The sequence below is a fragment of the Sinocyclocheilus grahami genome, unplaced genomic scaffold (assembly GCF_001515645.1).
Source record: "Sinocyclocheilus grahami isolate Dianchi unplaced genomic scaffold, SAMN03320097.WGS_v1.1 scaffold242.1, whole genome shotgun sequence".
NCBI lineage: Eukaryota > Metazoa > Chordata > Actinopteri > Cypriniformes > Cyprinidae > Sinocyclocheilus > Sinocyclocheilus grahami.
Genome location: NW_015505421.1, coordinates 79,507 through 94,409, shown reverse-complemented (window position 1 = coordinate 94,409; position 14,903 = coordinate 79,507). Strand labels below are relative to the sequence as shown.

General features: G+C 37.3%; 1 protein-coding gene across 1 annotated transcript in view; it reads right to left on the bottom strand.

The window, feature by feature from the left end:
* The window catches only part of LOC107597961 (protein FAM171A1-like), a 24,233-nt gene continuing 9,330 nt past the window's right edge, over positions 1 to 14,903 (bottom strand). Inside the window, exons 2-8 of the mRNA XM_016289173.1 lie at positions 12,136 to 12,363; positions 11,174 to 11,266; positions 8,089 to 8,247; positions 6,762 to 6,938; positions 2,530 to 2,646; positions 2,031 to 2,145; positions 1 to 1,753 (exon numbers count right to left, since the gene is read on the bottom strand). Of these exons, the coding sequence (XP_016144659.1) occupies positions 82 to 1,753; positions 2,031 to 2,145; positions 2,530 to 2,646; positions 6,762 to 6,938; positions 8,089 to 8,247; positions 11,174 to 11,266; positions 12,136 to 12,363 (2,561 nt within the window). The 3' untranslated portion in view covers positions 1 to 81. The remainder of the gene's footprint in view (positions 1,754 to 2,030; positions 2,146 to 2,529; positions 2,647 to 6,761; positions 6,939 to 8,088; positions 8,248 to 11,173; positions 11,267 to 12,135; positions 12,364 to 14,903) is intronic.

The window sequence follows — 14,903 nt, the reverse complement described above, 5'->3', positions numbered from 1 at the left end:
AGTCATACAGGCATGGAACGACATGAGTAAACGACGACAGAATTTTCATTTTTTTTGATGAATATCCTTTTAAAAGGCATGTCATTTTAGGTTAAAGGCCAGTAGTGGTCGCTCCTCTCGTTTCTGCCACGGACTCTTCTTGTTCTCGTCTTCACCACCATCATCAGGGACGACCAGGTTATCTGGCCGGCTGCTGCTCATGTGCATTTGAGTCTCCTCAGTCCTGAAAACATCACTATCTGTCCCCGTCTCCTCCGCCATTTCAACCACAGGCTCAGAGAGAGGAGGTGGTGAAGATAGCTCAGGTGGAGGCAACGGGGGAGACAAAGTCCCTTCGTCTTCCTCTTCCCTCTCTGTTTCCCCTAGAGAGTGTTCTTCAGGGCTGCAGACTGGTGTTGGGCTACCACTGTTCTCCGCATTAGCATTTGAGTCCTTTACAAACACTAGCGGTGTATATCCGACCACAGACACTGCAGGCTGAGCCCCAACTTCAGTTTTACCCCTGACCTTTTCACGAAAACGCCGACCCGGTGTGATGTCACTCATATCAACCCCAGAGTCCAGACTGGCATCGTTGCTTCCGACACAACTGCTGTTGCATCCTGCCCTCTGCAAGTCGATGTACGAATGGCGGATGTGGGCATTGGAGCGGCCGTCCAGTGACACGAACCAAGCTCTGGGATGGGGGAGCGGCTTCCCCCCCCTGAGCTCCATCAAAGTCTTTTCGGCCAGAAGCTGATCTTCTCCGTTCATCTGCACCACATCCAGGCCTGTTTGACTGAGTGAGTTGGGGATGGAGAGATCAGCGGGAAGAGTGGCCGTCTGCAACGTCCACTCCTCAACTCCTCCACCTCGGTTGTCCCCCGTCCCTTGCGTCCCCACTTCCTGCTCTCCTTTGCACCATGGTTGCAGGACTTGGCCTTGGGGCTGATGGCACGCACTGAGTTCCGCCTGAATGCTTTCCAATTCGCTCTGTACATCCGACTGCAAAAGAAGCGCTTGGCCCGACAGAGGGTGTGTCCCTGGAAGTCGCATGTAGTGGGCAGGGATGACGAGGGTGGGACGAGCCTTGCGGTAGGTCTCTTCCCCTTGGTTGACTTGCAATTCGGAGGTGCAGCAGAGCAGGGCTCCAGGTCGGGGAAGCCGGGCGGGACGCTCCAGATGGTCTACGGAGCGGGACAGCATGTAGTCGGCTGGCCGCCGCTCGATTCCTTGCTCCCGCTCTGGGGATCCGGCAGGACTTGTGGATGTGGCTGAAACAGGAGAGATTATGCGGTTATCGCGCAAGCCTGATTTACTCTCCGAAGAGAGTCGTCCTGCAGAGGTGGTGTGATGCAATGGTTGGGGGGACGAGGACGAGATGGACATGTGGAGGGGATGGATGGATGAAGTCACGATGGATGTATAGCTCCGCCGGTACTCCCCACGCCCCACTGGGGAATCATAACCCTCGGAAGGATTGTTTGAACAAACCGATTTGAGGGGAAATCTCTCTACTGAGTGTTTGTAGTGGTTAGATCCTCGGCTATGGAGCTCGCCGTGCGAAGCTGCAAGCTCATTGGTGGAGGAGTCGTAGGGGGTGGGTTTAAGCATAGGTGTGTGCATGTCTGGCTCTGCCCCATTGTGGTCTAGGTGAGTCTCACTGATGAGGTTCAGGTGTGACATGGAAGTAGCCTGGTCTCGTTTAGAGGCATCTAATGTGGAGGATAGAGTGAACTTCCTGTGGGCAGGGCGTAAGCGGGCACACTTCCTCCTGAAATCACAGAAACATGCTCTCATAAACACAAGGGAAAAACTTAAATTTTCCTCGACCACACACACACATATATATATATATATATATATATATATATATATATACAGTATATATGCCACATATGAATTTATATGCAATTTATTTCTCTTAACATATCAATTTATTTCCCTTATATCAGATGATGCATCATCATCCTGTCTATATGTTACATTTTAGCAGTAAATGCACATAGTTTTTAAGAGACTTTATGCTTCTTCGGACAAAAAAGACACGCCTGCAATAGTAGAGCAGCAGACAGAGCAGGAAGAGCAGTATCAGGGCCATGCCTCCTAGTATGGCCAGCAGGAAGACTGTGTGATAAGTGCTAATGTCCTTCGCCACCACTGGACCTACAACAAAACATACATACTTGGTGTTCAGCATAGAGGAATCCATCCATCCTATTCACATTTCCACTGTCCTCCTGACCTCCACTCTACAGTATCAATCGATAACACTTTTCAACAGGAGATATTTCATATAAAAGTTATTTTCATGCCAAACTGAAATCCACCCACATATTGACATTATTCTCTCAGCTGGTGAATAGGAATAGCACAGCGAATGTGTAAACAACTACAGAAGTCAATAACTCAGTCTGCCACAAAGCCCTTGTATGTCTGCCCATCGGGCTCCTCTCTCCATTAATGGCCATATAAAAGGGTCAAAGACTGCGGAGTCATCTAAACAAAATTGAAAAATAGACAAAATGTCCAGAAATGAATGAGTGTTACCTGTGTTTATGGGAGACATGGCTGCAACCCAATAGCCAAGCTGAGGGGCAATATATGTAAGAGTTAACTGCTTCCCCTCTCTCTGGATGTATCCCAGACTGCTCTTCAACCAGGCCCCTGCACAGACACACAAAACACACATATAAAACACATTTAATACTTTATTTTATACTTAAAATACTTTAATACTTCATTTCATTTTATATTTGTATAATAAATATTTTAAATACGATATCACAACTAAAGTACAACAAAATACAGTCATTTAATTAATCACAAAGGGAATATAACCCTCAATCTTTAGGACATCTGCAGTCAGCAGGTGATTTGAGTCGAGCGTTGAGACCAGGCAGTGCAGATAACACTCGAAACACTTACACTCTACGGTCATCCTATCAGGTTTCTCTATTGATCACGTACAGTGCATTCATTAGACTTTCTACTGCATTATTCTGCCTAGATGCTTTGCCAATTGTTTATGGGGTCAGGCGAGGATTAAAACTATGCCAACACACACCACACAAACCACAGGAAGTGCTTCTATCAGGATCTGAATCTGGGTGGTCATGCATTCCCAATAAAAATGAACATTTTAAATAGGATTCATGTTTCAAATATTTCCAAGAGTCGTAACTGCATTTACACTGTGAAATGAATGCACATGTTGAATTTACCAAGCTGATATGTAAATTGGTACACATTTGAGGATGGGGTCATCTGTTGCCACTTGGTGGCAGTGTATGTTGATGGAAGGATTATGGAGGACTAAATAATGAAGACGGAGGAAAGAAAAGAAAAACTAATTTAGGTAAAGAAGAACATATACAATGTTTGTCTACTGTAGTGTAGACAACCATAATGAGAGGGAATTCATCATTTGTTGGTGCAAGGTAAGTATTTTAGCTTTTTCTCCATAAGCACTAGAGCTTTTATTGATCTGATCTGTACCAGATAAGCAATCACACACTGCATTGACTACACAGTTCACAAACACAGTGTACTGAGCAAAATGCTGATGTGCACATACAGAAGAGAGAGGCTAAAGAATGATTCAGCATTGTTTACACACAATTATCTCCATCCACACGTGACTGTTTGTGCACAGGAATATTATTGGACATCTTTCCACACTCTTAACAATACAGTCCTCTTGCACAACTCTGTAATTGGGGGGGGGGTATGATCTTACACCCCCGGCTCTTAATGCATCGTGTTGCCTTCTTGAGCATCAGTAAATGTTTTGACCTTTTGTAATTGTTATGTACGAGTCCCTCGATTGTCCTCAGAGTGAAAAGATGGATCTCAAAATCATACAGTCACTGCTGGAAAGCAGTCAAATATGCAGAAGATGCTGGAAAACAAAAGAATGCGCAGGAGCTGAAGGATTGTTCCGACAGTTTAACTGTTCAGGACAAACAAGGGACTCATGAACAACTATCACAAAACATAAAAACAGTCATGGATCATCCAGGAAATGACACACAGTATTAATATATGTAAACTTTTGAACAGGGTCGTTTTTATAAATTCAGTTATTATTTTGTCTTGTGGAGTATATATAAACATCCGTTACGTGAAATAGCTTATTCAAGACAGTACTAAATAAAAAACAACATGCAATTTTCATGATCCCTTTTATTTTGAGAAAATTATTAACACTTTGCAAATTCTTCAAGGGGTATGTAAACTTATGAGCACAACTGTATGTGTACATATAGGCACGCACACAATCAATAGTTACATTGGATTCAGAGACACAGTGAGCATAGTGTGTTAAATGTGAGCATTTAAAAGCAGCTAACACACAAATATGAAACCAGGTGACTTTGTTTACTATGTTGCAGAGCCTGACAATTTTTCATTGTAGTTCTCTAATTATTAAAAAAAAAGGAACAGTGTAATTAAATGCTGCATGATGCCAGGGGCTTTTTAGTCTAGTCTTTATCCCAGTGTCACAGCAGAGTGCAGACAACAAAGCAGCTTACATCTCTGTGCCCTAAGAGAGTAAATCGAGTTAGTGCAAGTCGCTGTTTTCAACCTCCTTCTCTGCTCTGTTTATGAGCGGCTGCTAGGAGACAACAGTGATAACAGAGCAGTCCCAGAGAAGAGGCCTGAAGTTATGAATTCTGAAAGGGTTTTTTCTTAATACTTCATCCTACATCCTGTGTCTCTCCCCCGTCCCTCTTCGCAATCTGATTTAGATTTAGACATATATTCATTCACTGCATGCTCATTTCCTCTATTTTTACATTTAGAGAACCTTTTCCATCATCTAATGCTCACTTAAAGTTAATCACTAATAATGTAATAGCACTGCTAAATGGAATTTTCAGCAAATCTCAAAATAAATATCAGTTTTTCATACTATACATTATGTTGTGAGGCCTCAACTCACTTTTAGCATTAAAAATTTATAAATTTTAGTTTTTAGACTTTTTTTAGACTTTTTTCTAGACTTTTATATTATAAATAATATAAATTTTATCATCAAACATTTATTAGTTATCAGCAATAATATGAAATTAATTATCAGCTAATTGGTTGGCCGAATAGACATTCAAATCACAACATATCAGAGCTTACAGAGTGGAAGAACTCACTGAAGATCCTGTGTGCACATATTTTGGTCCATCACTGCCCGTCTTGCTGCCTCTCGCACACAACACTGGATTCTTCCATCCTGCTGCGGGTGTGTGAGTGTGCTGAAGTGAGTCTCAGGCTTCTGCAGCAAAGCCTCCAGATTTGTTGAAAGCATTATAAATTACACTAGCGGTCAACAGTCAGCATTACCCCCCAGAGGACTCTGAGTGTGGCTTTAAACCTCCGCTTTAAAGCCACAGACATGTATATACAGGTTAAATGTCTATTTTCATGATAATTTTATATATGTCTAAATTCAAAAATACATCAAATGTCCACTGAAATACATAATAAATGTGGATATATTTAGGGATGCACACAACTACATATTTTCAAAATCAACAAAGGATGTCTCAAAAGACTGGTATTGTAAAAGATTACCGCATGTGACCCAAGAAGTTATGGCAAGGACAGAAAAAGTTAAAAAAATAACTTTTAAATCGCTGTCTTTGAGAATCATGGGTCAATTTAGTCTGAACTGAAGAAATGACCAGATTGGCTCTGGGCTGCAATTATAGCAATGATTATCGTACCACCGGGAAATTATGGGATATTCAGAGTTCAGGTTCATGAGGTAAAGACCCTTGTCTGTCAGATCATAGCGGGATAAATTCTGTGTATGCTCACAGAGACCCAGCGCTCCAGACAAATAAAGCATATAGAGATGACTGTCCCAGTGCCACTTCACACTTAAGCCTAAAACAAGCCAGCAGATACACCAAGCCTTCAAAACAACAGAAAGGCGACTCCAGATTTTCAAGTATAAGAGAAATACAGCGTCGCTTGTCATCCACAACTAATTCAAAGCAACTTCGTTGATAAAGAAAATCCATAGATGTCTAATGTAACATTTTTATAGCAATACATTTATGATGTATCTGTTAAAAATTCAAAGCCCTTTGGCACAAGATCCTGTGAATCCCACCTCAGTCTGGGGTTAGAATTGAAAGCCACAGTGTGAAAACCCCTTGTGACTTGGATTTGATTTGGAAGAGATTTATTGTGTTTGTCCATTATTTGAGTATTTGCCTACTGAACAATTTCCCTTTTCATCATGGAAATCTGTATAGTCACAGATTTAAAAAAAATCACAGCAAAAACAGCAACTTTAACAAGATGTCTCTTTATTTGGCTAGATAAGTCTTTTTATGGTGACCCTACCTTAAACGCAAAGAAAATCTTTTTTGTTTTAAAAATGTAGTCATAAAAAAAAAGATCTGTATGTGTGAGAGATTTTCTGAGTTTTTGACCTGAGAAACATCTTTCCATTAAATTTCCTTCAGAAAGATTCAAAAACAGTCCGACATCATTCCCACCCAGCTCAGGTTTGAACACTTCCTTCTGGACTTATTCACCTCAGAAACCAGGAAGACAGGAAATCTGAAGGCTTTGAAGAGATCACAACCTCACATACAAACACACAGTAAACTCGCCTCGGGCAGGAAACACCTTCAGCACCTTTGGTGTAACAATTCATTGCATAACCCCTCAGATGTGATTTGTTAGTAACAGTTCATGTGATTTACGTTCACATGCTCCAAACAGGAATGCTTGAATATCTACTATAAGATGAATGTGTGTTATAAACTCACCCAGTTTAGGGTCAAACCTCCAAGCGGGGATGTGATCATTCTCTTTCAAGCCACTGTTTGCGGGAAGAGGGACGCTCACACTGATTGGCTCACTGACATGAAGCTCCGCCCCATCGCTTCCCAAAAGATGGACACTTATAGCAGCTACAGGAGTCAACTCGAACTTCCAATCACTGCCTATTAGAGAAAGAAAAGTAAACGGAGTATGCATAAAAGACATACACAAGGTGAGAAAAAAAGGGGGTGGGGGGTTGTAAGATTTCTTAATGTTTTTGAAAGAAGCCTCTTATGCTGACCAAGGCTGCAGTTATTTGATTAAAAATACAGCAAAAACAGTAACACTGTGAAACATTATTGCAATCTAAAATAACTTTTCTATTTTAATTTAGTTTAAAATGTAATTTATTCCTGTTATGGCAAAGCTGAATTTTCAGCAGCCATTACTCCAGTCTTCAGTGTCACATCATTCTTCAGAAATCATTCTAATATGCTTTGCTGCTTCAGAAAATGTTGTATTATCTTCATTGTTGAAAACAGTTGTGCTGCTTAACATTTTTGTAGAAAGCGTGATACAGGATTTATATTTATTTTTCATTTTTTTGATGAAAAGAGCATTCAAAAGAAAATGTATTTGAAATAGAAATCTTGTGTAACATTATAAATGTATCTACTGTTACTTTTGATCCATTTAATGCATCCTTGCTGAAAGTAGTGATTCATTTGATCAGTGCATTTTATTGTAATGTTACTACATTTCAGTGCTTGATTTTAAGGACATTTATTTTTACTTCTGTATGGGAAACTATTTTAATACATTGTTGGATCCACACTTGATGTTACTTGGTGACCTATGTTAAATATTTATAATGAGACATCTAAAACAGTATCAGACTGAAATAACAAGCCATCCACTATAATTACAACCACAGCAGAAAATACATTTCATTCATTTTAAAGTGAACTCATGTTTACAGCATAAATCATCATGGATGACAGAACTTGTTCTGTAATGGTTTAACAATTTTTTATTCAGAGCTGAAGAACTTTCTCTTAAAAAGCAGAACTGATCAATTCAGAATGAAAATAACTTTAAAGATTCCAATAAAAAAAGTAGCATTCCCCATTTACATTTTCTCATTACAACACTTTTAATGCAAATTAAATATTTGCCTCAATACCTAAATGTCACAATCAATTAATATACAGACCCACAGACAAAATATCATAACATTACATATGAAAATTCACTGCTGTTGATTTTCACTAGTAATGACTACTAAAATTATGTGTCATGTCATCCCTAGTCCTCAGCTCTCTCATGTGTTACCTGTGTAGTTGGGATGAAGTCCCTGCAGGTAAGGGAAGTACTGTGTGTCTTGTGTAGAACTGCTCACAGTTAAGAAGGCGGTCAGGTTGGTGTAGGTTGCATTAGAAGGAAGACTCAACGCTCTTCTCTGGAACTGCACCCATGGCTGCAGCTTTGAACCTACAGATGTAAATGCACACACATACATAACACACACAAAAAGAAAAGATGGCAGATATGTCATGGATGGCAAATCATTAACCTAATGTCTGCTTATAACACATGCAGCTCCATTCTGTCATCTCTCTCCCTCTCCTTCCAAATGGAATAGATCAGTAGCTGATGGAGTGCTGGTATAGCAGCGTGTGTCTCTTGAGAGAGGTGATGTCATTATATTTCCATTGTGGCAGATCTCGCATACCATAGACATGAGACTAAGCTATAGCCCACATGGTCCTTAGTACCCCACTAAACTAACATAAAGACCCTCAGTACTATGGGTGCAAAATACACTACAGTTCAAATAGTTTGTGATCAGTAAAATAGTTTATGGTTTAAAATAGCTGATCTTAATATAGTGCAAAATGTTATTTATTGCTGTGATAGAAAAGCTGAATCACAGATGCTTAAGAAACATTTCTCATCGTTATCCAGGTTTAAAACAGCTGTGCTGCTTAATATTTTTGTGGAAATTGTTATGGAATTTTTCCCCCAGTAATCTTTGATGAATAGAAAGTTATAAAAGTTATAATAAAAAGTTAAAACAGAAAACAAATTTGAAATAGAAATCTTTTGTAACATTGAACATACATGTTTTACTGTCACAATGTAATGCATCCTTTCTGAATAAAAAAAGTCACTGCAGTGTAAATGCAGTTGTTTAATCTCCAAACAGAATTTAACAACCGGTGTAAATACATCTACAGTAAATGCTACTTCAGATGCAACTTGTATTACACTTCTGGAGTGAAAAGATAGATTTTGTTGATATTGATTTCATTTGATTAGTAACAGCCTTACAGTGTCTTATTCTAATTACATTTATTGAATCAGTATATAAATTTACATGAAAGATTACACATTTAATAAGGTTAGCAAATGTCCCCTTAAAAAGGTAAAAAACAAACAAACAAACAAAAATAAAAGTCCCTGGAAATCCATTTAAGGAGGGAAATATTGTCCCTTAATGGAAATGTTTTTGTCACTGGTTTAGGATTCTTTTTCAGTTTTTATCCTATCTTGATGAATGCATAAATGCAATTGTTTAATCTCCAAACAGAATTTAACAACCGGTGTAAATACATCTACAGTAAATGCTACTTCAGATGCAACTTGTATTACACTTCTGGAGTGAAAAGATAGATTTTGTTGATATTGATTTCATTTGATTAGTAACAGCCTTACAGTGTCTTATTATTCTAATTACATTTATTGAATCAGTATATAAATTTACATGAAAGATTACACATTTAATAAGGTTAGAAAATGTCCCCTTAAAAAGGTAAAAAACAAACAAACAAACAAAAATAAAAGTCCCTGGAAATCCATTTAAGGAGGGAAATATTGTCCCTTAATGGAAATGTTTTTGTCACTGGTTTAGGATTCTTTTTCAGTTTTTATCCTATCTTGATGAATGCTGTAAAGTGCAGTGCTCTCCTTTGTGGTGTTATAGAAATGGCCACCCTAGCCATTACTCGAGTCTTTAGTGTCACATGATCCTTCAGAAATAATTTTTATATGCTGATGTGGTGCTCAAGAAACATTTCTTATTATTGTCAATGCATTACTATCAATTAAAAATATTGATAATATTTTTTGTGAGAACTACATTTATTTGAAACTGATTTTTTTTCATAATGCAAAAATCTTACCTGTCAATAATTTAAATAAAAGTATTACTAAAAATCTTACTGACCCCAGGTTTTTGAACAGTAGTGACTGTTAAAGTTTTTTTTAATCCCTTTAACCATTTTTATATATAATAAAATAATACATACATATATATATATATATATAAATCACACTTGGTTTAGTTAAAAACTTGGTTTAGTTATCTAAAAAGTTTCCCCCAAAATACAGATTAAAAATTATTTTTGTAGTGTTTACATAGCACAATAAAGTGACAATATATGAACATGATTTTAAATGGAATGTTTAAAATGTTATGATTAAAAACATGCTGACCTGTACAAACACACCATGATCCTTCAGAAATCATTTTTATATGCTGATGTGGTGCTCAAGAAACATTTCTTATTATTGTCAATGCATTACTATCAATTAAAAATATTGATAATATTTTTTGTGAGAACTACACCATTTATTTGAAACAGATTTTTTTTCATAATGCAAAAATCTTACCTGTCAATAATTTAAATAAAAGTATTACTAAAAATCTTACTGACCCCAGGTTTTTGAACAGTAGTGACTGTTAAAGTTTTTTTTAACCCCTTTAACCATTTTTATATATAATAAAATAATACATACATATATATATATATATAAATCACACTTGGTTTAGTTATCTAAAAAGTTTTCCCCAAAATACAGATTAAAAATTATTTTTGTAGTGTTTACATAGCACAATAAAGTGACAATATATGAACATGATTTTAAATGGAATGTTTAAAATGTTATGATTAAAAACATGCTGACCTGTACAAACACACACACGACACTAGGGATTTGTCGGGCCGTTGACTCCAGACACACCCTCACTCTCTCCTCCATTACAGGTAGTTCATTAACACACTCTTTTCATTCCCTAGTGAAGCACTGTGTGTATGTGTGTTGTCATGTGTGAACAATAAAAGTACATCCCCATTAAAGATTCATTACAGAGCACATAAAATTAAGAATACTTTTAAGTCATGTTTCTCTTTTTTTGCCGGGCATAAACAAAACAAAACAAATAAATAAATATTAAACAGATATTTGTGAGTCTGTCTTTTTTCATTTTGAGGGAGCAACATTAAAAGTGCACAACCCATAACAATGATTAAAAAAACATAACTGAGTTAGATTCACAATGTCAAGACTTACAGAACAAAAGGCAGCATAATAACCTGTTCAAACACACACACACACACACACGTGTGACCGTTACCTTGATATCCAGAGACGATCTGCACCACGTCATCGTACACCATCAGCGTAGCAGCCCTCTCAGGAAGCAGATCCAGACTGAGAGATGAAAAGACTTGAAAACACACAAACAAACTGATAATTAGGAAGATGAATCACAACCAGGCCTGCACGCTCAGAATCCACAACATCTCAATACATCTCCACTGAAAATGCTTCATTTATTATTGCTATTAATCTGCACAGGGAGAAAGAGTATGATCTTCTGTCCACTCCACAAAGTATTACTAAACAATCTCAGTACCCTGAAACATCTGCGCGATTGTGCTGTGTTAAGGTATTTAGGCGCATTTTCTTTCATCTGCAGCTAGTTAATCTCATTAGATGTAATGGAACATTCTATTTATTTCTAACAGCTTTCAACATTCCTGCTCCACTCTAGTTTTCATTTCCTATCCCAGATCCTCTATCCTCAGAATGCCCCAAAGGATGTGTCATTCTCCAAGAGTTACAGTAGAAGTAATCCATCCCATTAATACAATCATCAAAGCAAAGAAATAAGGCTTTAAGACACGCTGAAAAGAAAAAAAGAAAATGACTTTTCAGCATTTTCAGAATCTGTTTAGTTGAACAGAAAAAAAGTGAGGTGCCACATAAAATTTACAAACATCCATATTTTTACTATTTATATTTTTTAATGTAATTAAAAAAAACACTAATAGTTTACTTCTAAATTTTTTATTTATTTATTTTTATATGCTACTAGTGTTTTAAATGCTACTAGTGAATTCAGGCATTGCAACATTATAATGTACAGCATGAAAAATGGATATTGATTTTGAGATTTGCTAGACATGTAACAGTATTATTAAATTATTTCAGTTTTTAAAGTCAACTTTACGTGAGCATTAGATGACAGGAAAGGTCATCTAAATGTAAAACAGAGCTAACGAGCATGTAGAATTAACAATATGAGGTCATTACCAGGAAGCCTGCTTGGTCGCCATGGAATAGAGTTGGGTACGTAGCCACGCTTGGTTGCCGTCACTACAAGAAGGTCGCCAAGGCGATAGGGGAACCTGATAAAGGCGTTGCCATCGGCACCAGAGATATCCGAGGCAACAGGGGTGTGGTTAGTGAAGATCTCCACGGTGACCCCAGCGAGAGGCTGATGAGTGCTAGCATCACTCAGGTGAACCTTCAGCGCCACTTCTGTAGAAACAAAGAAAAGCATCAGTATGACAGAGTCACATTAGTTGTGTTCCAAATGACATACTCTACACTCTATGTATGATTTTTATAAGGTTATTTTGTCAACCATAAATCTTGAACTGCATAAATATTGAAACACAACTTAAATAATTATTTAAAAATAATTTACGTATTAACATAAGCCATTTATTGGCATACAAAAACCATTTAATTTCTATAGCTGAGCCATTCTGTAGCCATTTAAGATCAGCGACTTTTTTAATTGAGCCATAAAGAAATGTATCTATGAAAAATGTCACGTTCTGCAAATACACAAAAAGAGGAAATTGTGAAGCACTGAATTATTTAAATTTATTAAAACCTTTTGTTTAAGCTTACAAATAATTGAGGATATATTTTATGAAAGACCAGAAGCAGTTAGTGCACATATGAGCCAGGCAGAAACGACCATCAAGAACAGCCAATAGAAATGAGTAATTGCATTACATGTGACCCTCTTTAATTATATAAAGTGCACCCAAATGTTGACGTTGAAAAATGTTCTTCAGGTTCCCTTGACTGTTTACATAAAAATCCTCAAAGAGCACTTAAGGAAAAGAACCAATCAACACGGCCAATGGAAATAACTGCTGAAAACAATGGGCTGCTTTTCCTTCCTCTAGGAACCTTTGGCTCCTTTAGGAAGACACTGCAGAAACATGCTTCCTTTTCATGTAGCGATGCATTCCACTGACCTGCTCCACATGAACAAATCAAAGAGAGGGCAATGTTCTTGGGTAGAGACAGACCAATGTAAGTGAATAATGCTATGGTGAAAAAAAGGGGCTCCGTTTTAACATGTTTGTATCATTTAAGTCTGATTCTAAATGCTATTACTCTGCCTGTTTCGCACAAAAACCTGTTTGTTTGCTTTTGCTTTGTAAAAGAAATGCAAAGTCTGACTTTTATAAAGGGAAAAACAAAAAAACTTGACAATGATTTATTCAGATTAACAAGCATACAAATGTTAATTTCCTACAATAATCACTTTACCAATAAGCACTCAAACAATGAGGAAAAACTGAATGTATAAGCAAAACGAACACCAGACAGACCGAAAACAAATTGCAGACATTACCACACTTGAATTGCCAAGTGAGGACATTTATAACACACATATTTACATAAATGTACAAATTTCAGTGTCAAAAAGATTTCTAAAGACCTTCAGGACCCGTTTGTCAATGCATTTGAATTCAATCCACACAATTGGCAAACAGATCATAGCACTGACTTAGTATAAAAACACAGCATTACCTACACGTGTACGTTTGAAAGGCACCAGAAAGCCAAAGGAAAACAGTCCAAAACACTGACGCACATGCACACACACACACGTTTAAATGCTGTTCACATCACGTCACTTCCCTCCCCAGTGATTCATCGTGAAAGGCTGGCAGCTGTGTGTACAGGCACTGACCCCACCTAAAGAGCACAAACTGTATGCAAACCCTGAGAACCGTCAGAGCTCGGATTAATGCATGCTAAATAAAGAATCGGGTATATTCAGCCGTTCATTATCCCAACACCACCTGACAAGGCGATCACGTCTCGACTCACCCTGAAGGAGTGTATTTTGTGATAACGACCGGCTGACTGCATGTTATCCCACTTATTACATGGCTACTTACCAAACAAGTAAACAAAGAGATGTGAAATACTGATCTGAGTAACTCGGTCTTATGTAAGATGAAAAAGAACTTGGAGTGATAAGGTTGATTATTAAACTAGAAACGCAGGTCAGTCAAATACACAGTTTAGCGGTCATTAATAAAAATATTTGATGTAAAATACTGTAATTAAAACATCAAAACATATAATGGACTGTGGTCCTTATATACTTTTGTACTAAAAATGTATCACAGCTTAAAAAAAAGAAAAGAAAAAAAGGCAGCACAAAGTTTTTTTTTTTTACACTGATAAGAAGAAATGTTAATTGAGTTAATTGAGAAAAGGATAATGTGACTCTGAAAACTGGAGTAATGGCTTCTGAAAATCAGTGATCAGCTTTGCCATCACATGAATAAATTACATTACAAAATATCTTAAAAGCATATATTAAATTATAATATTATTTCACAATATTACTGTTTTTACTGCTTTTTTTTTTTTACCAAATTGGTGTTGTCTCAGTGAACATAAGAGCCTTCTTTCAAAAATATCTTGCTGACCCCAATCATTTGAATGTAGCGCATATACTGAAAAGTCAGTCAGCTTTAGGGCTGCAACAACTAATCGATAAAATCGATTATGAAAATCATCGTCAACGATTCTCATTATCGATTAATCGGGTCTGCCCACAGTCTGTGTTAAATTTGAATCTTTACTGAATGAGCGCCAGCGCAGCGTCAGACAGACAGACGGAAAACAGACAATTAATAATCAGCGCAAAAACATTAATTGTGCTGAAATATCTGTTGTTGAAAGTTAAATAAAGGTTTAAAGGTCAACATGCATTGTGCATATTTTATGAGAGTAGGAACTGTAAGGAGATAACCGTG